Source organism: Uloborus diversus, chromosome 1 (genome assembly GCF_026930045.1).
Source record: "Uloborus diversus isolate 005 chromosome 1, Udiv.v.3.1, whole genome shotgun sequence".
Taxonomy (NCBI): domain Eukaryota; kingdom Metazoa; phylum Arthropoda; class Arachnida; order Araneae; family Uloboridae; genus Uloborus; species Uloborus diversus.
Genome location: NC_072731.1, coordinates 35,845,808 through 35,872,861, shown reverse-complemented (window position 1 = coordinate 35,872,861; position 27,054 = coordinate 35,845,808). Strand labels below are relative to the sequence as shown.

Genomic DNA, 27,054 nt, shown 5'->3' with positions numbered 1-27,054 from the left:
TAGAATAATGAAGTTATTTTATTAGTGAAACTAAAGGAACATTTCTTCATCGAAATCAAAGTCTTAGCATTTTCACACTTCTTGTCTGATTACTTTCTGGATTTACGTAGAAGAAACTTCCTCTTATTAGGGGTGGAGATAAAGCTAAAACTTGTTCTGGGCTTTGTAACTTTAGTAAGCTTTGTTACGTAATTTAATCGTTGATATTGTGAAGTTGTAGTATAGCATTTGAAGGGTCATTTCACGGTATTTTTGACATTTACAGTGGCTCCCAAAAGTGTTCGTACACTTTTAATTTTTTTAGTAAATCCAAAATAACGCGAAACTGAATTCGAATATGAAGTCCAATATTTTTTTTACATCATTCCTATGTCATCTTTACTAATAATAAAGCTTAAAGACTCTCTATCCGGAGGATGTCTGTAGAATGTCTGTGACGCGCATAGCGCCTAGACCGTTCGGCCGATTTTCATGAAATTTGGCACAAAGTTAGTTTGTAGCATGGGGGTGTGCACCTTGAAGCGATTTTTCGAAAATTCGATTTTGTTTTTTTTCTATTTCAATTTTAAGAACATGACGGAATTATCATGACGTGGAATGGGAGAGCGAATGTACATAGCCAATTAGCGAGAAATTCATCATCCATTATTTGTAAATATGCTGGCCAACCAAATGACCGTTTAATTTTCTACTACGGGCAAAGCCGTGCGGGTACCACTAGTTCTAAATAAAACCCTGTAGTTTTTAAAAAATATTGACGTATCTTCTTTTTGAAATGAGTCAAAAAACGAAAAGACAGAGAAATAATACGCCACAAAAGTCATCGTACACTCAAATATTTTCGAATGAATTCGTGATTAAAACTATCATATGTCGTTTTTTATTATTTTTGCATTGTGTTGACCTTTAAAAATCATTCGGTTTGAATTTTTTGTTTATTTATTCCTTAATACTGTGCTTATTACTTTAAAATGGCTGGTATTCGTAAAAAACCACAAACACCATTCGAAATTTGAATTTTTTCCTCACAGTATCGCTAAATTGGGTTGAAATGTCTCTAAATTAGTTATTTTATTCCATTCTATAGTAAGGTGCTTGATAAAATGCTTTAAAGAAAAGAATCGGACCGAAAACAAGGTAAGAAAAGGTCAACCGGTAAAGTTGAAAAAGCGTGATCGGAGATTTACAGTTAAAATATTTATGAAAAATGTCTCCTGCGAAGTCCCCAAAAATATACGAAGTCTATTTTTTATATGACCCTCTAGGTTCCAAAAGATATATTTAGGGGAATCACAAGCATAAAGAAACAATTCGAAAACAAAGCATTTTACATTATTACGACCAACCTTTAACGAGATATGAAACGCAGCGTTTTGTGACTCATACCTTTTGACACTCCTGCTCATTTTCATCTTTCGGAGGAAAATAAGGCGGCTAACAAAGGTGTCAAATTACATGTAAGCACGCAGTGTGTTTTTTCAAATTGCACTAGATTTTGCAGTGTTGTTTTAAGTATTATAATATAACATTTGTATTTATTCTTCAACAGCAATGAAACACAGTATTTTTTACTTCGACAACATGTGATTGTTTTAAAAAAGTGATATGCTCCGCTCTTACTTTTAGCACGGTTCCTTAGAATTTTGAACTCAAATATCTATTTAATTGATAGAAAATGTTCTACATTTTTTGTGTTATTATTATTTTTCAATAAGTAGGTATTTCCCTAAACATAAATGTAAGGACTAGGGGCCGTATAAAGAGTTATGTTTCGTATTTTTTCACTACATATATATATATATATATATATATATATATATATATATATATATATATATATATATATATATATATATATATATATATATATATATATATATATATATATATATATATATATGTATATATATATACATATATGTATATATATATATATATATATATATACATATATATATATATATATATATATATATATATATATATATATATATATATATATATATATATATATATATATATATATATATATATATATATATATATATATATATATATATATTCAAACTCTTAATCTCTTAACTTTGAATCTTCTTATTTTGACCATTTTTGAAAGTGGAAATATGCATCTAGGACTAACGATTGCAAAAATAGAGGTCTTGCAGGTTAAACGTGGGCAAGCTACACACAGAGCGAGGTGACACGTTGAACAGTGAGTAAAGTAATTCTCCAACACATAAAAACAAAAAGTATTTAATTAGGGAGACTTCATAAGAACCTTAAACAAAGTATTTGCGTATAATTAGTTGTATCAAATCGTCAAATGACGAACCTTACAACAAAGTAAAGTAGCTGTCATTGACTAAAGGATACAATGACGTAGCCTTTGCTGCTTTTTCTCAAAAAGTAGTTGTTATTTAAATAAATTTCAGTTTTTTACAGAATTTTTATTTGTTTATGTTCCAGTGCCGAAACCAGTAGCTTTTGAAATTCCCATAGAAGAAGAAGAAACAGAAGTTAATAATAAAGTTAAGAAGCCTCCTCCACAGATATTACAAGTAAGTGCAGCTACAATTCGGAAAGAAATGCAAATAATTATTGCTTGTCATCTGAACAAAATTAATTCACACTTAAGTTTCACGTTCAACAGATGCGGCGTTTTGTTCCAAAAAAAAAAAAAGGAGACTCGTTTTCGCATATTATATAGTCAACAGCGAAACTAACAGGGTTTATTGTGAATTGTGCTAAATTAACCGACAGTTAGCACTGCAGTTTCTTGAGCATTATACAAAATTAAGAGACACTTCAGAGTATTTTATTCTGAAGAATGAAGAACGAATCCACACTTAACGTTGTAGTTCATTGTAAACTGCAAAAACTAGCAAACACCTAACATTGTGGTTTACTGTCGACAAGGCAAAACAAACGAGCTCTTCACATTGCAATTTGTTGTGGACTAACAAAACCCAACACTGTAGTTTATTTTGGAGTAAAACTAACAAAGACTTTTAACATTGGAGTTTATTTTTGGTTTTACAATGCAAAACCAACATAGCTTATTTTGATTTTGGGACGACGCAGAATATATATCTACATAGTAGTATATTATGAGGACCCTAAAATGAAACCTAATATACACACACATGAGTATCTTTTGTAGGAAGGGAGGACAATCAGGAAAGAGTTTTTAGTTTTGAATTCATTCGAGTCATCCAGTTTATAAGACCGACATTATAAGGAAGATATTACACCGCACTTTTAATCACCTGAAGTGGAGATAAATTATTTTATTCATCTAGTCACAAACTCATTGAAGTATTTCTTCCTAGGGATTCATAACCTTTTTTTGAACCATACTAGCATTCTAATGTACGATATATGTGAATAATATATATATATATATATATATATATATATATATATATATATATTTTTTTTTTTTTTTGCAATTATTCAACAATTAGTCTGTCTACTGAATCGGGTTCGTTGGATTTCTAATTATAATAAATGTAATACATCGCCAGCCTAGACACTCCAGCAGAGGACTGCAGTTTCGTGCTTATTAGCACTCATCAGCCCGACATAGGAAGTGACTGAGCCTGAGGTGGAAGACCTTTCAAGGAAGTCAAGAGCGCCAAACAAACTGGTAACTAATATAAGAATTAGTTACCGCCCTTTAACTTACTGAAAATAATAAATGTGTTGTAAATATTGTTCTACTCCGGTAAGATGAGTCCTGACCTTCAAAAGGTTTATTTGTCTTTGTAGAATCTAGTGACTTGACTTGATTCTCTTAACGCCTAGTGGCGCATGAGGCCGCTAGCGTGGCATTCCATCCCGACTGGTTTAATGTCGTCTGTCTCCCTGGCACTCCCCCAGCTTGGCCAACCAAAGGTATTTCTTTCTTGAATGGCCATCTGACGCCAGGTTAATTTCGAACGCCCACGCTTCTTCTTGCCATCAGGGGTCCACGTGAGAGCAGTTCTTGCTATTACCTGCATTCCAAGAACATATCCTATCCATTACCATCTGCGCTTTTTTATTAGTGTGGTTATCGGCTTGCAATTTGTACGTTTGTATAGATCTGTATTCGGTATTTTATTTGGCCAGTATATGTTAAATATTTTTCTCAGGCTTTTAGTTTGAAAGGCATCAAGCTCTTTTTCTTGCTGTCTAGTGAGCTTCCATGTAATGCTGCCATAGAGTAGGACCACTCTAACTGTTGAATTGAAAATTTGTATTTTGAGTTTTGTGTGTATGCTGTTAGATATCCATATTTTATACAGAGATTTGAAGGTACATCGAGCTTTTTTAATTCTTATTAATACATCGTTATTTGTACCCCCCTCAGATGAAACATATGTCCCAAGGTAAATAAAATTGTCGTCTTCATCCATTTCCTTTCTATTTATGCATTTTCTTTTTTCATTTTTTAGCCTACTTTCCCAGTAAAAGTCAGAAAAAGAAGAAAAAAGCATGAAAGAAGGCTTAATGCATCTTAAAAATATCGTGAAAAACAAAAAAAAGTCAAAAATAAATAAAATAATTAAATAAATATTGAAAAATTAAAAATTGGAAAGTAGGGTATTGAGATGGGGAAAAATGTCGGTCTGTCTGTCGGTCTGTCTGTCTGTTCCCCCCTAATAACTTTTGAATGAATAGTCCGATTCGAACAAACTTTTTTTGGTTCGAAAGATCTCGGCGAGGACACCTCATTCCCATATTTCACAATTTGATTTGAACTATTTTTTGTTCAATTTTGAACAGTTCAAAAAAACTTAACATTAGCGCCTACGGGGAAATTCAAAGCAATTCCGAACTGTGAGGCGAATTTGCTTCAAACAAACTTTGTAGGAAAAAGCTTTTGATAAAAAACTTGTATATAAGATATCTTTTTGATTTGAACAATTTTCCGTTCAATTTTGAACAGTTCAAATCCCTTAACATTAGCGCCTACGGGGAAACTGAAAGTCAATGTAGATTCCGTACTTGAAGGCGGATTTACTTCAAACAAACTTTGTTGGAAATAGCTCTTGACGACCTACTCCCGACTCCGACTCCGAGAATTTAGGGGGACCTGACACCGACTCTGACTCCTGTTCCCGACAATTAATCGGACTCCGACTCCCCGACTTCGACTCTGACTTCGTAGCTTTGGCAAACATTTATACACGGAGGACAAATGACTGACTCCGATTCTTGGATATTCGACTCCGACTCTTTTATCCCAAAATGAGATTGACTCCGACTCCGACTCCGCTGCTGTGGTTTTAACTGTGAAATAATTATTGTTGATATGATTTGTTTTTATTTTCACGCTAAAGTTTTAATTTAGGTATTTAGTTTTCGGTGAATAAACTCGAAAAATATGCGCAGACGATTTTTTTTTTTTGACAATGAAAATTATTTCTTTAAGTTGACATTTTATTGTTTTTTTTTTTATTTTGGTAAGTGCATTAATTCGTTTAAAAAATTATTTTCGGCAACAGGGGAAAAAGAAGCGATTTTTTTAATATGATGTATTTATTTTAATGAACTTATTATTATTTTTTCGTTTTGAAAGCTGTTAAAAATTTTTTTTAATGGAAAGAAGTGTATTAGCTGCTTTGTTTAAAAGGTGCTGCTATTTTATTTGTTCTTTTTTTTGAAGAAAAGTAAGGAATATTTTATTCCTAGAAATCAGCTTAAAATATTAAAAAAAATATGTTTGAAAAAATTTGCGATTTTAGCTATTTTTGAGAATATTGATCAGGTACTAGAAAGTAGTATGGGTATACGGGAAAGTAGGCTCGTCTAGTTCTAGACGGAACTTCTTGTGCTATTTTTGATTTTCATCATCTTTGTCTCGGCTTCATTTATTTTCAATCCGACTTTTCCTGCACTTTCTTCCAGCTTACTTGTTTTTGACTTCGGGGCATTCCAAGGTATTTTTGACATTTATGTAGAGTCCGTAACGTGACTTTTTTTGCCATAACTTTTTACTTTACCGTTTGATTTGCAAATTATTTTAATTTGAGCTAGTGTGTTGGTAGGAAAAGATCAAAATAAAATAATATGCTAATCAAACAGTAAATTAAAAAGTTATGGCAAAAAAGGTCACGTTACGGACTCTACATATATGTCAAAAATACCTTGGAATGCCCCCTTCATAGTTTCAAGGTTTGACGACAATAGTACGATGTCATCTACATAGTCTAAATCTTCAAGATGATCATGCAAAGTCCATCTTATTCCAGTTTTACATTGTTTCAGGGTGTGTCTCATTGTCCAGTCAGTTACTATGTTGAATAACAGTCCTGACAACACGCATCCCTGTCGTACTCCAGTTAGTATTTCAAACTTTTTTGAACTATTTCCATTAATTAAAACACTGCCCTTGCTTCCTTGGTATAAGTTTTCAATGATATTAACTATTTTTTGCGACAGTCCGTAGATCTTCAAAATTTCCAAAGACACTCTCTATTTATGCTGTTAAAAGCTTTAGCAAAATCAATAAAGTTAAGGTATAATATTTAGTTGAATTCAATGCTTAGCTCTATTATATTTCGAAGTATGAAGATTTGATTCATTGTACTTCTACCGGCTTTAAAGCATGTCTGTTCGATTCTTAACCTGCCTTCAATACTTTCCTTTATTCTGTTCATTATACTTCGAGTAAAGATCTTACAAGGAACCGATAGGAGGCTACTTCCTCTCCAATTGCTACAGTTCAAAAGACCGCCTTTCCTAGGTATACAAACAATTTGGGCTTCTTTCCACGATTCGGAAATAGTTTCATTTTTCCAGATGTAATTAAATAATTTGTGCAGCGTGTTTGCACTTGACTCAAGATCCACTTTAAAAAGTTCTGCAGTTAAATTATCATTTCCGCTTGCTTTCCCATTCCATTGCATTTTTATGGCTCTTTTAATTTCTTCTTTTGTTATTTCATTTAAATCCAAGTCCAGTTCATCGATTTCCTCATCAAAAGGCGGATCAATGTTGGAACCGGCTGAACCCTGATCCACATTCAAAAGTTCATCGAAATGTTCTCTCCATCTATCCTGTATTTCTTTGTCTTGTGTAAGAAGTTCTCCGTTTTTATTTTTCACTCCGCAGTCAATTTTTCGAAAGCTTCCACTTAACTGTTTAATAATTTTGTAAACCTCATCTGTGTTACCAGCATCGTTAGCTCTCTGAGCCTCTTCCGATAGCCTCTGGAAGTGGTTTCTCTTGTCGTTTCTTGCAGAGTATTTTACCTTACGGTGCGTTTCCCAGTATTTCTTCTGACAGTCAACGCGCAGCCTTTCAGATTTACAGTTATTCATCTTTCCCTTTAGTTTCTTTCTTTCATCTATTAGCTTTAACGTATCTACAGTTATCCACTCCTTTTTGACTGATTTATCAGTTTTTCCAAGTACTTTCTTCGCAGTTGCATTATAGGCTTCACAGCAACTTTGCCACATTGATTCTATTTTGTCTTCTCTATCAGCCTCATCATCTAACTCTTCAAACACTGAAAACCTGCTTTTTAATTCAAAGAGAAAATCCTTCCTATAGTTACTTTCCTTCAGTTTTGGGATAGTGTATCTGATCTTCTCATTTTTTTCTTACATTTCTTGCTGATTTTAGTTTGATCGTAGCTATTACAAGAAAATGGTCCGGTGCTACATCAGCTTCTCTTTTAACTCTTATATCTTGTAAAGATCTTTTAAAATTCCATTAATAGCAACATGATCTATTTGATTCGTTGTTTTCCCATCTGGGCTGGTTCACGTCACTTTATGTATTTCTTTATGTTTAAAGTAGATACCTCCTATTACGAGTTGCCTCATGCCCAACAGCACGTTCCTCTTCCGTCACTCTCTTTCCCATTTTAGCATTCAGATCTCCCATTAAAATTAGGAGATTATGTTTAGGGGTTTTATTTATTGTTTCCTGAATTTTGTCATAAAATTCTATCTTTGTATCCTCTTCAGCATCATTAGTTAATGCATAGGCTTGTATGTCAGTCAACTTGGCAAATCTAGAATAAAAGATTGCTTTGATAATGCGGTTGTTTACAGGTTGCCAGTCCAAAAGGCTTTTCTTTGCTTTTTCATTCATTATTACGGCAGCGCCTTTTTCGTGTCTCACATCATCTCCAGAAAATAAAATACTATAGTTGTCTGAGGTCCTTATCTCCCCGAAGAGTGTCCATCTTGACTCCGATACTCCTAGTATATCAATGTCATATTTTCTCATTTCATTTACAATCTGCTTGGTTTTCAAAACTTGGAACATGGTTCTGACATTCCAGGTCTCAATCTTAAGTTTTATTTTTGGTTGGGTGAGTGTCCTCATCCGTGTATGAGGTTCCTTTCGGCTTTACCCCGTACGCATCATAGCCGGTTTCTCAACAATAAATAAATATTCATCTGCTGGGAGACCGCAGGACCCAGCACCATCACCTTCAAGAGAGAATTCTTTGCTAGCGGTTTCTGTAAACATTTTTTTTATTTTTACGTGGATGGGTGTTTAACTCATCGCACAATTCTCCTCTTTTACCCGGGATTGGGACCGGTATAGGGACGAGACGAACTCCAGCCTATGGCAGAGTTGTAGAATCCAGTGAGAAGGGAAATTGTTATGTGCCACCCAACAGAGTTGTCTTAACGTCGCAACCCTATTACATAAAATCGCCCATTAAATCTGTTAAGCCGAATTTTAAACAGCAAAAACGTAGTAACCGATTGTGATTGTTTCTAAATTCACAGCAGTTTCAAATAATCTAAAGTTATGGTTAAAGTTTCGAATGCAAAATTATTTGAATTTTACTTATTGAAGCTTTTATATTTTATTGCACTTTAAAGGTTGAAATTTTTTTTTCCGTTTCAATCTTCTCATGTTTGGTTTTTATGTAGGAGAGTAAAAAAAAAAAGTCACATGGATGGTGGATAAATTTTCATTTGTTAGTTACCTTTGTTATTACAGTTGTTCCAAATTAAATTTGTGGCTGATAGATGTGAGATCGTAAAACTAGTTTAATACACTGGCATAAAAATTACTGTAGAATAAAATATATATGTATATAATTTTGATTTTGGTCTTATTCCCGAAAAAAATGCTAGGTTTCTCAAACTTGCAAAACTTTGACTAGTAGTCTTTAAAAATGGTAAGTGAAGTTTCCACGGAATATGTATTTTACACTTCAAATCCGGAAATTTTAGAAATTAGCCAATAACATGTCATATTTCGAGCATCGTAATATATCATTCAGTTCATTACAAGAATCATACGAATGAAGGTTCTGCATTGGATCTCTATTAATATCAACTTCTAAGTTGGAACGCATACATAGGGCAACCTACTCTGCAGCTTATCGTCATTAGCTTGATACGTTAATGGTAATTGAAGATTATCTTCACACGGAGCGGATGTTTAATTAACTATTTGAAAGATGGTGGGAACTATATTAAATTTAAGCAATCCATGGCGCAAGACGCAAATATTCTGTAAGGTTGCAGTTAGTGAAAAAAATATGGGAGAAGTATAGATGGATGCAATGAAAGGCAGATCTTGACTCTGGTTTTGGAGGGGGTCATTTTCAGAACGCGGGAAGTCAAAGGGCAATTTTCGGGCGCAAATAGGGGGTCTGGGTCTATTTTTTCGAATGATAATTCCCAAAAATGCTGCTGTAGACTATATTTGATCATTTATAGAGTGCTGTCTGGTGATATTTTGATAGTTGAAGTTTTAACCTAAACTCTTGTGGATGAACCCTAAATTCCAGTAGATAGCGTTCATTGTTTAACTTTTTTTTTTTTTTTTGTTTCTTCATTCTCCTAAAATGACAGTCTTCCTAGTCAAACATTTAATGGCCGGATCCAGTTCAGCCTTGAAAAAATAAAGCATTTCCCTGCCTGCCAAATATTACGAAAAAATGTTATCAAATTATCATGCTATGGCGCAAGTTTCATTGTTGATGACATCATAGCGTTACTCGATAAGTGAATTCGCTATTATATATATGAGAATGTCTGAAATTTAGCTCTTGCTCTTTGGTCCAGAAAATTATTAGTGGGTTCAAAACATTTTGATCAGTTAGTTTGTTCCAATATGCTGCCAAGATTGATAAACAGAGAATTAAATACTAGATCCATTTCGTAAAAATTTCTTCGTTAGTACAAAATATAAACTTTAAACATCGCTCGCTGAGTCAACATGATTTATTAAATCTGTATCACTTTCCATTCGTTATTACGTGAACCGTTTTAAATATTTAATAGTATTACATTAGTAATACTTGAACGAAGAATCTGAAAGCTGTAATTGTAAATGGAATTGCGGTATGTCGTGTGGTTTAGGAAAAAAAATGTTTTTAAACAGAAAAGAAATCTGAAACACATAAAAACCCAAGCATAAGTAAAGTAGAAAAAAAAACTTGAATAAATGAAAATACATGTGGTTTAATAAATCTTACTTGGATGTTTCAGAATTTTGAACAAATCTAAATGTTAAAGGACCAATATATACTTCTAGTGCTCAGTCCTTAATAATGTCGTATCTCAAGAAACTTCTACGCTCTGCACTAAGCACTTAATGTCAATTCACAGTTCATATTAAATTATTTTCCGAGTGCAAACATCTTCCTTTAGGTAACCGAGATCCGACTGCAAATATGTTCATTAAGTTCATTCTATATTGGATCAAAATTAACATACGTGGCCAATCTATTGCCAAAAGGCATCGGCAAATTTAATGGACATTTCTGAAAGCACACAGTAGAAAGCACGAAATTTCAATTAAGAATTCAAACTCATCACGTTTATTGCATTTCAGGATTCGCGATAACTTCTCCGGTTTCTAGTAATTTTAGATGATGAATATATGGTGGAGAGGCTAATTTGGGTATCCGTTTTAATTTGCATTTCTGGCATCTAGATCACATGACGCATACTGTTGCGGTTTTTGCTCTATATGTGGGTTGTTGAAATGCAAATAAGATCTCATCAAAAACGTAAAGTGTACAAAAATGCAAGTCTCGCTTGAGGCGTAAAAAGTTGTGAGATCTCATATAAAACCAGTTCAGTGTAAAAAATAAGAAGTAACAACGTATAATTGCAAAAAATTTGCAGATTACTACATACACGTGTTTTGGTGTTACAAGGAACGCCTTTTATAATGCAAAATAAGTGACCTTGTGGATGAAAAGACGTTCGACAGAAACAGCGGATGTCTTTTCATTCATAAGCTCACTCATTTTGCATTGGAAAAGGGGCTCCTTGTAGCACCGAACCAAGTGAATGCTGTTTTTTTTCCAATTTTTGTACAATTATATGTTTTTATTTCATATGTATTTATTCAACTTCAAGTCAGCTGTTGTAGTTAGTATGTAGTGAGACACCTATTTCACAACTTTGTCATTAACAGTTTCTTATTAAGTTCACTTGCTACTTTTATAGTGACCGTATCAATTTTTTTTCATCTTAATTTCTATAACAACTATAGAGACTTGCCAATCACACACCTTAATATGATCTACCTAATAATAGCGACCTGAACGCTTTATTTTTGCTCTCTTGCATATTGCGTAAACTGGACTTGCTTTTTTATTATATTTGGAGTTCTCTAAACAGTAGATTGTAGGCATCGACGACTGCATTTAGGATACGCATAAAAAATATTAATTGTTAAAAAATCAGTTGAAAGGTTACTAGTGCGGATACTTTGTTTGGCGTATCACTTATAGTGACATTGTTACCTGTGCCAGCGAAAAGAATAAGTAACAATTATTGCTATGTTAAATTGTTGCTGTGCGATTGCCAAGTCACAATATTTATTATAGACATAATGATGTCTAATATTGATACGGCCATTATAAATGTACTAAGGTAATTTATTAGGAAAATATTTATGACAACATTGTGAACTAGGTGCTTCAAAAGATACTAATTAAAACAACTGACTTGGTTTTACATGTGATCTCACAACTTGATTCGATAGAAGTGAGGCTTATATTTTTGTATATAGAACGTACAGTACAATAAAGTATAATATTAATTTAATTTACGATTTGGCTTACTTTGAGCTTCAGTCCGACACCACTGTAGCTGAACTATAAATGACAAAAGTATTTGCGAGTAATGGTACTTTGTAGGTTTGTTATAAAGCATCCTTTTTTAACAGTAATAAAAGATAAGTGTGCTTGTTTAAAAATGTGTTTCTTTTCTAACCACCCGGATAATCCGGAGTTTTGTTTATCCGGATCGCCATTGATCCCAGTTAGTCTGGATAAATGAGGTTTTTTTCCATGTTTATTGTTTATGAAGTTTTTAAACGATTTTCTCAGTAGCTTTTAAGTAATTCCACATTTTTTCTGCATCGTAAAGTCTGCATAGTATTTTGTTCATTCGTTGTATATATTCAATTTTTACTGAAAACGTTAGATCAATGTAGGTTACTTTCTTTGCTGCTAAGGGAAACATATACTTCTGCGTAGTGCAAAGGTTTTCTCATAAACTTCTACTAGGGCATTAAATATTAATTCGAAATTGAAGAGTGTTTTGTTATAGCAATTATTCTTCAAACAAACGTTTATTGAAAGCTTCTTTCAAAGACATTTGCATCGATCACTTTTGGCATTGAACTGAATTGATTTCCGATGTTTTTAGCGTGGGAGCTAGATGAAATTGCGTAATTGCTTCAGACATATAGTGTTGAGTAGCAAAACCATTAGATCGGATGTCGAATTTTTTCTCATTTCCCTTCAATTTAGGACATTTCTTTATAAATTTTGTTCGACATCTTAAGGAGGTTTTTTTAATGGTGCAATGTTTGACTTTCAAAAAATAATAAAAGATTAAACTTTTTTTTTTTGCGATTGTGAGTAGTTATTTTACATTTTTTGTTTTTCAAAATATCCCAGGAAACCTTTTAAACACGATAAAATGTATTAGAACTTTGAATTATACATTAAATTTCACCTCTTCTCTACACTATTGCATGCACCAGAGAATGTTTTTATTTTAACCTCAATGTCAACAAGTCTATGCATTTTTGGCCCAATCTTTCTACGCTCAAATGAATATCAGTGTTTCTTAGAAGTATCAAGCTATGCAATGCGATTTTAAATACGCATGCAAATGGTTCAAAACACTTGCAAGATTTACTGCTACAAGATTTCCCTCGAAATTGCACTCGTTAATATTTAAATTTTAAACTTATTTGTAAAACTTTTTATGGACACTTTTTAATTTGTTCACTCTTTTTTTTTTACGAATTAGTTGTTGTTTCTAATGCCACTTGAGAGAGCCAAGCCATAGCACTGGTACACAACTACAGAGCGTACTTCTTTATCCTCAAGGCTATCAACCAGTTAAGAAAGTTATGGTCAAATAATGGGTGGAGGTTCTACATTTAGCATCTTTCTCGCCACATCATGGCGAAGTTGAAGTACGTTTTGAATTAAGTTTGCGCATTTTAGACCATTTCGCTCGCCAAAACCATTTTCAATTGCACAGCTAATTAATTAATTAATAGCGCGTGCTCTCGTCAAATTCTAGCTCTATTAACCAAACCTCTTGGACAAGTAGGAATTATGGCAGTAGGAGCTCCTGTGAAATTGACGTCAACAGAAGAGCAGAGCAACATTTGGCTTTAACCTAGTAAAATTCATCAACATCTCCTCAGTTTTGGAATATTTTTTATTCCGGGGGGGGGGGGGGGGAGTGCCCCCACGCAGCCATGGTAACTCCTAGTGACCTACCACTGAACTTTTGGGCCCACAGATCTATTGAGTACGTGCTCTGCATAAACTCGGTGGGTATTTGAAGGCGACATTCAGAATCTGACGCCTAATCCATCTAGCTACTCAAGTTAATTTTAGTCAGTTTCAATATGGCTGCAAAAGGTCCTCTAGATTTTTGGGTGTAAACACGATTTTTGTGTTTTTGAAACAGTACGTAGCAAAACGGACGGAACGGCTGCGTCATTTTTCACTGGACTTTTTATTTATATATTTTTTGTGTTGTTATATTGTTAGCATCGATACTATTTGCCTGTATTTTATGTTTTGCAATTTATTCTATTGCAAGTTTCTGTAAATATTTTATATTCAACGTGTTCTTTAGGGGCCTCCCGAAAACGACTGTCAAAGATGCTGTTACATAATTATAACAATTCTTGAACTATTTCCTGTAAATTTCGAACTTGTAAGTAAAAATAGAATTATGGCTTACTTCATAATTGCCCTGCAAACCGTCTTCCTTCCTTTGCCGTAACCAAGAAGCAGCGTAATAAATTCCCCTCGATGATATCTATCAAATTTAACGAGCAACAGCCGGCGTCTTACTAATGTCAGCCATTCCTCGTATAGTGCATAATCTATTTAGCATGTCATAACTAACGTGTAATCTCCGATGCGTCCTCATCACCAAACCACAATGTTAATGGGTAGACCAGAGGAATAAACCCATCGCTACTTTGCCGTCTTCCTCCTGCCGTTAATTCTCTTCTTTCTGACAGAATAACTAATATTTGGCAGTGAAGTCTGTCATTCTCTGAGTTAGTGAAGGAAAAATTGTGAATTCCTGGTAGAATTTTATAGGACTGAATTTTGTCTGCTTAGGAGTCGGTAAATCGCTTCTAGTAGATAGTTTTGAAATATATGGATAGGAAAATTTCTCTCTCTTGAATAATTTGGTTTGATTTCTTTAAAACAGTCGCACTCGCTTATAGTGAGTACGAAGAGACCGGGTCAGCTCGTTATAACCGCGTGTTCGTAAGAAACGGGTTCTGGAAAAAATTCTCGTTTCATCAAAAGCCGCGGAGTATGTTGAGGGTGGGTGCAGCTTAAAATTCTTCACGTATTTTATTATGCTGCCGTGGGCATGTAAACGACCTTATCTGCTAAAATAAGTTTCCGAGATATTTGAAGAAACACGTTTTGAATTCCATACTAACAGCAGGGGAATAATGGAACTAAACGATTTTTTTTAGCTTTTTTCCTTTTTTTTTCCTGCGGAAACTAACTAAGCAAGCTTGTACAGTAAAGTGAATGTCCAACACACGACAATAATGCAAAAAAATAAAAAATAAATAAATAAATAAACAATAAATAAAATAAAAAAAAATAAAAAAAAATAAATAACAATAATAATAACTTGCAGACACTGCTGTTTACCTGCTAGCGGCAGTATAGTCGTCGATTGCACTCCCCCTCCCCCCTTCATCTGGTTTAGAATGAATTTGAGATGCGACATCCTCGGAATAATGCGGTTGTTTCCTTCAGTCAAAAGTAGTACTTTTTGTCACTGAAATTGATAGAATAAGCAAAAAAAAAAAAAAAAAAACATGGACTCAGAAAATACTTTTATTTTCCCAACAGTTATTTTTTAATTATTTTTTTTAAATGTCCAATTCTTCAAACAAGGCGTGGTCTTTATGACTTCACAAATGATGCACTATGGCGCATCTTTCTACCGCATTTCCACGTTATGATACTCAAGAAGGGAATTGCAATTGCGCTCTACGCTTGCTATCAACCATATCGTTGCCAATACACGTGAGTAAAGATGCGAATTAAACATTTTGGACCCTGAAAATGGCAACACTGAATGGCATTTCATCATTTGTGATGTCATCGGCAGAAGCGTTAAACGATGAAAAAGCACCGATTCAAGTAATATTTTAAAAATATTAAACTTAAAGAAATTATTTTAAAAAAGGTCAGATTCTAAGTTTTTAAACATGCTCTTTCAGTAAAAAATACTTTTAAAAATTTGGAAACGACCCCATTATGTATCTCGGGATGATAGCATTGGCGTCAGCAAATATATAATTTTCAAATGCTTTTCTACTCTATAAATGAAAAAGTAAATGGCCGTAATCTCATTACCTGTTGTCAGGATTCAAAACTCATCATTCACTTTTGGTTGACGTGGGAAAGTTGAAGGACGTGGGAAGTTCCAATGAAGGATAAGATGATCTGAGCGTCGATAGAAATTTTATGAATCAGATTTTTTTTTTTTTTTTTGCGCGATTTAAGTGGAGTTTGCTGGTTAAAAGGGACTGATGTTATCGCAGGTTTTACACTATACCACTTTTTTTTTTTACCTATATGTGAAAAGGTGTTCCAGTTAGGGTTTTTTCGTATTCCTTCCTCTAATTACAAGATGCTTTGTTATAACATACGTTTTTTTTTAGGATCGCCGCACCAGTGCTTGAGAAACCCTGATATACAGGGTGTTCCGTTTTAACCTGCAAGACCTCTATTTTCGCAACCGTTAGTCCTAGATGCATGTACTTATAATTGCAAAAATGTTCAAAATCAGATGCAGAGTCAAGATATTGAAAGTTTGAAGCCAAAATAAAAATGAATAAAAAAATACAAACGGGCACTAGGTCCCCTACCTTATAATTAGAGAAATAATCTCCATTGAAACCTGTTACTGACACAAAAAATTTGACATTTGTACGACAAAAATTCAAGGAGATATACCAGTTAAAAATTTTAAGGGACCATACAGAAGATGAGATTGGAACTTATCACTCTTTCAGAAAAATGACAGGTTGTCAAAGTAAAAAAAAAGAAAAAAGAAAAAAGAAAAACAAGTTATTCATATTTTTAATTGCTATTTAAACAATCATGCAAATATTATGCCATGATACTCAAAACCACACTGCTAAACCTCGAATTATTTGAAAAACCACTCTCTATGCACACATATAATTTTAAACACTTGTGTACTGCTGTATTTTCCCCCAAAAGGTGTTATTGACGGCGAATGTAAAGTGGTGTCAATCACAAAACGCTGTGTTTCATATCTCGGTGAATATTGGTCGTTCTCATTTCAAACCTTTTGTGTTGGAATTTTGTTTCAATGGAGATTATTTCACTAATTATAAGTTATGGGACTTGGGACCTGTAAAAAAAGCTAAACTTTGTGTTGATCGCTGGTAGTGGACTGTATAACTTATTTTGAGAAATAGCTGAGGCTGACACAATTGTAGTTTTGCTTGGTTTTATTAAAGAACAATTATATTGTGTACATCATGCCGCCGCAGTCTTACAGTTTCTGCTGTTCGTCCCAGAGACCGCAGTATAAAACTGCAATCCCAGAGGCGTTGCCACAGGAAAAGTATAAATATATAAATTTGCATATGCACAGTAAAATACATACTCCCGGCGTTGAAATTGATAGATTTCAAAAATATTAATCAATAAAATTATCAGTAAAATACCATAAAATGCACAGAAGTAAATTGAACAGATATAAAACTCAATTACAATTAAAACATGTAAACATTAAAATAGATATAGTTAATTAAAATCATCCACTTTACACTGGAACAGGTAAAATTGCTAACTTAGTTATGGGACGTTTGAATGTACCACCCTCAGTCTTTACCAAACAGACTCGAATGCATTTATCCCGGCCTTCGAAAACCTTTATTACACGTCCTAAGCTCCACGAATTTACAGGCATATTATCTTCTTTTATCAAAACCACTGCCCCAATGGCAATGTTTTCCTTCAAAAAACACCATTTTGACCTTTGTTGTAAATGGCATAAATAGTCTCTCGACCAATTTTTCCATACTTGCTGAATTATTTTTGTTGTTTGCTGCCATCGTTTTAATCTGTTATCAGACAAATCTAACAACTCTGGCTCTACCACTGTGAACATTGTTCTGCCAATTCAAAAATGTGCCGGAGTCAAAACCTCTATTTCTTCTGCATCACTCGGAAGTGGCATTAAAGGCCTCGAATTTAAAATCCCTTCGATTTGATTTGAGATTGTTAAAAATTCTTCGTAAGTAAAAATCAATTTGCCCATTGCGCGTTTTAAATGAAATTTAAATGATTTGACACCACTTTCCCAAATGCCTCCAAAATGAGGAGATTTGGGTGGGATAAACCTCCATTTTATTCTTTCAATAGAAAGAAATTTTGATAAAATCTCATCTGGTTGACTCACTAACTTATGCAAGCGGTCGAGCTCTTTGTGAGCACCGATATATGTTTTTGCGTTATCACTGAATAAAACAGCACATTTTCCACGACGGGATATAAACCTTTTCAATGATGCAATAAATGAATCAGACGTCAAATCCGACACAATTTCAAAATGAACAGCACGGGTTGATAAACATACAAATATTGCAATAAAGATTTTTTGTAATGCTCCTTTACGTTGATTTTTATTTTTAATATAAAATGGACCTGCGAAGTCAGTACCAGTATTCAAAAAGGGAAATGTTTGTTGGCAGCGTTCAGGTGGAAGGTCTCCCATTTTCTGTTCTAAAAATCGTGGTTTGTATTTTGAACAAATCACACACTCATGTACAATTTTCCGGCCGAGATCTCTTCCATGAATTATCCAAAATTTTAATCTAGATGCATGCAATAGTGCTTGCGCACCAAGATGGCAATTTTTTAGATGTAAATCTAATAAAATGAGTTTTGATAATTTATGATTTTTAGGCAGTGCTATTGGATGCTTTGCATCAAAGGGTAATTGAGAATTTGACAAACGACCTCCGACTCTTATGACATTTGAATTTTTATCGAAAAAAGGTAACAAAAATTTTAATTTACTTGACAATTTTACTGGTTTTTCCGAACTTAGCTGCTGAAAGTCATCACTAAGACCTTCCTGTTGAACAAACGATGAAAGTTTTAACTCACTGGCAGTGACCTCATCAGCTGTTAGAGGTTCAATCTTCCTTACTTTATTCTGGCAGTTGTAAATGAACCTAAGAATATAACTAAATACATTAATTAATTTTTGATAGTTATTACTCAAATTCAGGAAATTTACCAACAAATCATTTTCTGTAGCAGTTAAGACAGTCTCATGAGTATCCTTCACTTCACTGTAATATAAAACTTGATTAAGATCGTTTAGTTCAAATGAATGTCCATGTGATTGAGATTGTTTTAAAATTTCTGGTCCTTTCCACCACTGTTTATTTGTCAAGAGAACATCTGCATCTTGTCCACGAGAGATAATATCCGCTATATTATCTTTAGAAGAGGTATGTCGCCACTGGTAATTTTGATTCATCGTTTGAATTACCTTCACTCTATTGGAAACGAACGGCTTTAACTTCTCCGCTGGGGTTTTAATCCAGGCAAGAACAATGGTCGAGTCACTATACAAATAAATATTATCTATTGGCAACTGCAATATGGGTATAATCTTGGATGTAAGTCGCGCTAAAAGCAGAGCTGATCACAACTCCAAACGAGGTATTGTTAAGGTTTTTAGAGGAGATACCTTTGATTTACTACACAAGAGACTCGTTTTTATGTATCCAAACGCATCTGTCGATTTCAAGTAGATAACTGCCCCAAAAGCTTGTTTTGAAGCATCAGCAAATCCATGTAGCTGAATAGTAATTGCTTTAGGAAGAAGACTGTACCTGGGAATTTGCACTTGATTTATAACTGGAAGTTGTTTCAAAAAGCTCAACCACTCCCTGCACTCCTTAGGAGGGAGAGGATCCGACCAATTGAGTGCCAATACCCAAAGTCTCTGAAAGAAAATTTTTGCCTTCGAAATAATTGGTTGTATTAGACCCAAGGGGTCGAAAATTCTTGCGATTGTGGCTAGAACTTCACGTTTCGTGTAATTTTCCTTGATATCCACAGTCACTCTAAATGTAAAATAATCCAATTTTGAACACCAAAACATTCCCAATGTCTTGACAGTTATTTCTTGAGATGTGAACGAGTATTCATGGTGAGTATCCCCTAGTATTAATTCAGGATGGTTAGACACCCATTTATGGAGTTCCATTCCTCCTCTCTGCAAAACTTTAATGAGATTAGACTGTAGGAACTTAGCCTGATCCAAACTTTCTGAACCCGACAGCACGTCATCAACATAAAAGTCGTTGCGAACAACTTCACATGCATCGGAGTAATCTTTGAGTTCATCATCTGCCAAAGCCCTTAGCGTTCGAGTGGCCAGAAATGGCGCACATTTTGTGCCGTACGTTACAGTTTTTAAATGATAAGTTTCAACGGGGCCAAACGGATCCGTTTTCCAAAGAATTTTTTGCAGTTCTCGATCCTCAGGATCTACTAATATCTGCCGATACATCTTTTTTATATCAGCACTGAAAGCATATTGATGTTTTCTAAACCGCAATGCAATGGAAAACAAGTCCTGTTGAACGATACCTCCGTTGAGTAAAATTGAATTTAGTGAACTACCCTCATTTGTTTTTGCTGAAGCATCGAATACGACCCGTAAAGGCGTAGATACACTATCTGGTCGTAAAACGGCGTGATGTGGAATGTAATAACCATTGTCCGTGTTTGAAGGACACTCAATTTCCCTTTCCATGTGCCCTAGATGCAGATATTCGTCCATAAAACACTTGTATTGACTTGCCATATCTTCGTTTTCGCTTAATTTTTTCCAAAGTTGATTCAAACGTTTTTCTGCGACATCTCTGGAGTTTCCCAAACATGACCTCCTATTTTCCCTTATCGGAAGTTTAACTATATATCTACCAGAATCATCGCGTTTAGTTGTTTTAATGAAATATTCCTCGCAGTACAACTCTTCAACAGAAGCATTTTTGTCATCCCCAGTATCTCCAGGAAACGATTCAATCTCAAAAAATCTCTGAATTGTACGATTTAAGTTTTCCTTTTCGGAAGTCAAACCCGCAAATAAATTTACTTTTACGTTATTTATTGTTCCCGATACTACAAATCCGAACACTGTGTTTTGCAAAAATAAAGAATTATCTTTTGATTTAAATTTCCCCAGCTTAAGCAATTCAAAAAAGAATTCGCACCCAATTAATGCATGAATTTTGTTAGGAATAAAAAACTCAGAATCCGCTAATTCGATTCCGCTGGGAAAATCTAACCGCGACACATCCAGACGACTCATCGGCGTTAGTCCCGTAATTTTTGGTAAAATTAAATGGTTGTAGTTTTTGTATAATCTCCCTTCTCGTTTGAAATTGTTGCAGTTATTGACTTTTTTACAAAACTCTCTTTACTATTGATACCAGAAATGAAAAGATTCGATTCTTCCTTTTTTAACTCAAGAAATTCAGCGGCTTCACGAGAAATGCAGTTTACAGTGCTGCCACTATCTAAAATTCCTCTTAATTTCTCTTTCCTTCCACTCGCATTGGTAACATACATCAAAACGGTACATAAAATTCCTGACTTCTGAGCTAGGAGCGTGCTTGCGAGTGACGCTTCTTGTTTATACGATGATTCTTCTATCGCGGAAAACGAATTATTAACATTTACATTTGAAGGTACTGATTTACTGTCATTTTTGTCTTTTTCATAATGTAGCAATGTATTATGCCTTTTAAAGCATACCGAGCATTTGAATGTTGAACGACACTCAGACTTGTGTTGCCTTAAGCAATTTCTACACAATTTGTGATTCTTTACAAATTCTAAGCGCTGAGAAATATTTAAATTGTTGAATTGGTTACACTTAAATAAAGAATGTTGTTCATTACACATAAAGCAAAGTTTAATGTTCTTATCGGCATTAATAAATAAATTTCTGGGTTTTGACATAGGATTTTGAAACCCTTTTACATTTTTGTTAGAAATACTCGTATTTAATTGATCAAGCACATTAGATCTGTTATCTATAAATTGTAATAATTCATGTTATGACGGAATTTCTTTAGTAGCTACAGATAATTCGTATGCCTTTCTAGAATCTTTGTCTAGCTTTTGAAGAAAAATGTTCGTTATTATCGCATTTGAAAGATCATTACATTCTAAATTAAGCGCTTTTAAGCCTCTTAAATTCTTTTCAACTTTATCAGATAAATTTCTCAATAATTTTGAATTTTCGAAATTTATTTTTTCTAATCCTAATATTTCCTGAATATGGAGATCCACTATTGTACGTTTATTTTCGTACCTAGCCTCTAATGCACTAAACAAGGATTTAAACGTGTCCTCACTAGTTTCTAACATTTTTGCTTCACCTTGTAAGGCAGCTTTTAAATAGAATAATTTTTGAGTTTCTGAAATGTTTTCATTAGCAGAAATCATGGATTGAAACTGACCCTTAAAGTTAGCAAATTCTTCAATTCTACCGCTAAATTTAGGTAGCGGGATAGTAGGCAATTTGGCAGCCAAATCAAACTTTAATGAATTGTAGGCGCTAAAGTCTTCAGTTTTAGACTTATCCGTTTTATCAGTAAACCCAGTAAGAAAATATTTAATGTTTACCTCCAGAGTGTCGCAGATAGAGTCCAATTCCATGAAGACTTCATCACACTCGAATTCTTCTTTTTCATCCAACTTTAACTCACCGTATAACTCGAAGAGCCTTTTCAATTCTTGTTTTAATTCCGAGATATCACGTAATTTACTTTCGCATTCAACTTTAGTCTTCTCACACAATTCTTTATCTTTCTCATCAAATTTAGTTATAATCGTGAGCTTTGCTTTTACGCGTCCCCTTAATCGGTTCAACTCGGCTTTATTATATGTTTTAGCCATTTTATTGTCCGGCTGCTGGACCATATGTTGATCGCTGGTAGTGGACTGTATAACTTATTTTGAGAAATAGCTGAGGCTGACACAATTGTAGTTTTGCTTGGTTTTATTAAAGAACAATTATATTGTGTACATCATGCCGCCGCAGTCTTACAGTTTCTGCTGTTCGTCCCAGAGACCGCAGTATAAAACTGCAATCCCAGAGGCGTTGCCACAGGAAAAGTATAAATATATAAATTTGCATATGCACAGTAAAATACATTTTGTATTTTTTGACTTTTTTTTTTCTTCACGTTTTCAATATCATAATTCTGCATCTTATTTTGAACATTTTTGCAATTGGAAGTATGCCTGTAAGGCATAAGGTTGCGAAAATAGAGGTCTTGCAGGTTAAAACCCATGTACATTACAGAGTGTTCTAAAAATCTTTGACAAATTTTATAGTTCATATAAAAGCAAAAAGTTGTCGTATGAATATGCGGTTCGTGCCTCAATAGTTCACAGGTTCAAGAATTTCTTATGATATTGTAAAAGAAAAAAAGAAAAAGAAAAGAAACTGAAGAAAGTGTACTTATAAGTAATCGCTGTATCGTCAGAGTGAGAAAAACAAACGTCATGTGATGTGTTTAATCATTTTATTACACAGAAAGCAACACCTTTCATTACTAGAGTTCGATATGTGAACCGTTTGTGGACATGGGATGAACTTGAGTCCGTTTAGATGTGGTTCGAGCAATATGCCGTGCGCACATTGATAGAAGGTATTACCATTCTTTGGTATTACTTTCTGTTCAATAAAATGGTTAAACTCGTCTCGGAGTTGTTTTTTTACTCTGACAATACAGCGATTACTTACAATTGCACTCTTTCTTCTTTTTTCCCCTTTTCCTTATTTTTAACGATTTCATAAGAAATTCTTGAACCTGTGAAGTACAGGGTTAGCATAAAAGAATATCCCGTTTTTAAAAATTCGTATATCATAAACTATTACACTTACCACTATAAATGAAACATAAAAACAGACTGTCCAAGTTTTTTTGAACGTGTACTTAAACGCGCACATTCCGCACTAGAGCAGCCGGAATTCCTTCCGGAAGGGATTATTTTAGTCACAACGGTCCGTAAGCTGTATTAACTGTTGAATTACGATTGGCAACCATGTTAAAACCAAGACCTCCGGGGAGTGTTTCTACCACAAAACCTCCCCACTTCGCTGCACCACTGACGTTCCCGTGTATTGGCCGTGCGGGTGATGATGATTTATCCTTTATGCATTGGCTAGCCAGATCCCCAAATGTAACCAACCCGTATGTGTGTGTGTGTGTGTTTTTAATTTTTTCTTTATGACGCTTCGTCAAAGACTGTTTATACACCACCATTGCCTGCAACATCGCAAGGACTGAAAGATCCATATGCGTAACATTACGAAAAATGAACAGTAAAACACTCCAAAATGTATGTTACAGATGTGCGTCGCGTTGCGAAATGCGCTACGTGAAACATTTGTGAGTGAAAAAAAAAATTTCACAGTTTATCTTTATTTTTAAGTCAAGGATTTATAGTGCTAAGTATAATAGTTTATGAAATATAAATTTTTAAAATGAAGACATTATTTTATGCTAACCCTGTATTATAACGCAAACCGCATTCATGACAATTTGTTGCTTTTACATGAACTTTTAAAATGTGTCAAGGACTTCTCGAACACCCGGCATCCCCGGAAAAGTTTTAAATGCCTTTTACATTGGACAATCTTAATGCTTGCTTGTTGTCTCATCTGAATACTTTTCATTGGATTAAACGGTCTGAATGTTTGTTTGTTTTTTAAGCAACATTTTAAAAATAGTTTCTAGTTAATAGTAAAACAGATAAGAATTTTTTTTCTCGGTATTTGCTACTTGATTTAACCAAAGTGACGAGTTCATTTAACATTTTATTTCAGCTAATAAATGTGTTCGTCGGAATTAAAATGCAGTGCACAAATTGTTTCTTAATTTAATAATCAGTGATTAAAAAAGAAAAATTTTCACGAAGTTCATCATACGGAAACTTTGTTGAGTACTATTGTAATTTAACTTTTGTTTTTTTTTTCAGAGGTTAGAAGAGCAGAATCAAAACAATATAACAGTTGAAGAGCTCAAAGAAAAACAGCAAAAAGCAGAAGAAAGGAGATTGACAGTAAGATGTGGACACTTGCTACTATTTAGTTTTAGAAATTGAAAATTTTGTTATTTCATTCAAATTTATTGAAGTAATTTGATAGTTGAAACAAATCCTTTTATTCTGAATCTAGGGTAACACCCTCAGTAATTGGCAGGTCACCAGTGATTGGCACTTCCAACAAAAAAATGTCCTAAAATAAGATTTATATCCAATCTTTACAGAATGTACATTTACTTTAAGGATTATAACTTCAATTCATGTTACTAAATGGTAGCAGTGCATAGGAAAGAGAAACAATTGTGGCTTGTGTCGAATCAGCCATTTTTGTTGCAAATGCTTCTTCTCTGGCTTAAGGGAAGCATGCACACACATCAATCTATTAAAATCTGACTTAAAATTTATTTTAAATTTTGATCGTCAGAAATTTTGTTTAGATGACAGATGTTACTTTGAGTGGGTAGAAGTAAATTTTTGTTTCTTTTTGGGGTTTTGAAGAAATCATGAATGCCATTTAGGGGTGCTTCAGTTTTGCTAGTCCCCAGTAATTGGCACATGAGCTTATAGTCCCTAATATGTTGTATAATATGTCACTAGTTTGATTTCTGATCCTTTTGCAGCAAAAATATTATATGGGTTCTACCATTGATTTAAATCCTCCTGTTAATTAAAAAAATTGAATCTACTGTTAAATTAAAAAAATGAATTAATAAAATTAAAAAAAAAATATGTTTGACTATCACAGTCAGATATTGCGACTGTAGAGAACTGTTCCACACATTTTTGTGGTCCCGTTCAATCAACGGTTTAATGTTCCTTTTTATGTGAAAACAGCTATAATTTTTAAAATCAAAACTGCATGCCGCCTGATGAAACAGCAATAATCTCGATTTTTTTTCGCGTAACATTACAAATTTTTATTTCTCTAAAATACGGTTTTAACGTCAAGGTGCGTGATTTAACATAAATTTATGTAAAATTACCTACTTTACATTAACATTACGTATTTTTCGAATGACAATGAAATTAGTATGTAATCTAAAACTGAAAAATGATTTTCCAGTTCTATTAACATGTGACAGTCACTGGAACACAAGTTGTCATACACTGGGGTATCAGGTGCCAATTACTGGTGATTTTGGTATTTTTTATACATGTATTTTCATAAAAATATCTATTCAAATATTTTTGCTTTTAGTGAATTGAATAGATGTACAGATGTGCATTCTTTGATAAAAAAATATTTACAAGTAAATATTTCTTTTCTAAGAAATGAAAACAGGGGTAAGTTTAAAGACAAACTCTTAAAGTGCCAATTACTGGGGTTGTTGCCCTATACTGAAATTTCAAAAAAAAAAAAAAAAAAAAGAGAAAGAGAGAGAGAGAGAAAGAAAGAACAGTTTTTTTTAACAATTACTTCCTTTTACATTGTAAATGAAGAAATGTTGTCGCATAAAAACTTTCCCTCTAATTTCAGTTTAATTTTCCATTTTACTCAGCTTCGAAAGAATGTTGAGTAGTTTTTTTTTTTTTTTGGCCCATCCATAACCTAAGACCCATCCATGTACCTAAGAATGTATGTAAAATCCATTTTTATCTAGTCGAAATATCCATTTTGACGATTTTTGAATAAGCTCTCTTACCTGTGTAAGAAAGACAACTTCGGAAATATTTAAGCTGCAGTAAAAGTCAATGGAATGCTTTAATTCCGTAAATTTAAGTTTATTAATGGGTGAAAATGCAGTATTGAAGCGAAACATTTTCAGCAACTTTACTGTTAACGTTTGGACAAAAACGACAAGACAAAATTAATCATTTAAAGAGAAACATTACCAGGGTGAGAGGGCTTAATTAACGTATAATAAGTGGAAAACGAGTATCGCACGATCCAAAGTCACAATTGTAAGGAAAGAAAGCTCCGCATTTAAAGAATTAAGTAACAGAAAAGGCTTAAAGGAAGCACCGAAGCCATGTCATTAATAATCAAACTAATCAAAATTAAAGGGATGCAAATTCTAGACAATTTGTACTTTATTGAAGTATTTTCTTTTTTTTGTTTTTGTTTTACGTAGATGATGTCTATAACAACACTATATTTCTTTCTAGATATTAGAAGAAAAGTGCCGAATAGCTCGCCAAGCTCAAAAGGTTTTCAATAAAAATGGAGAAGCACAGCAAAACGGCCATGCGAAGGAGAATTGTAAAAACTGCCAGTTGAACTAATTTCGATCAGGTAATTGTAGCTATCTTAATCAGTACCAGAAAATTGCCATATTTTAAACACAATATATGATTTACAGCTTTGTTTTCAGTTTATGCACTACTTAGACCCCCTAAATATGTTTTTAAAACGATCTGATACCTAATTAATATCCATATATAGCTTCAATATTTATTTGAGGATGATAGGTGGGATATTTAGACGCGGA

At 33.7% G+C, this 27,054-nt stretch overlaps 1 protein-coding gene across 1 annotated transcript in view; it reads left to right on the top strand.

Moving 5' to 3' along the window:
• LOC129234351 (uncharacterized) overlaps positions 1-26,848 on the top strand; it is a 51,842-nt gene extending 24,994 nt beyond the window's left edge. Inside the window, exons 2-4 of the mRNA XM_054868344.1 lie at positions 2,467-2,558; positions 24,560-24,643; positions 26,732-26,848. Coding sequence (XP_054724319.1) covers positions 2,467-2,558; positions 24,560-24,643; positions 26,732-26,848 — 293 coding nt within the window. The remainder of the gene's footprint in view (positions 1-2,466; positions 2,559-24,559; positions 24,644-26,731) is intronic.
• Positions 26,849-27,054: the final 206 nt, after the last annotated feature.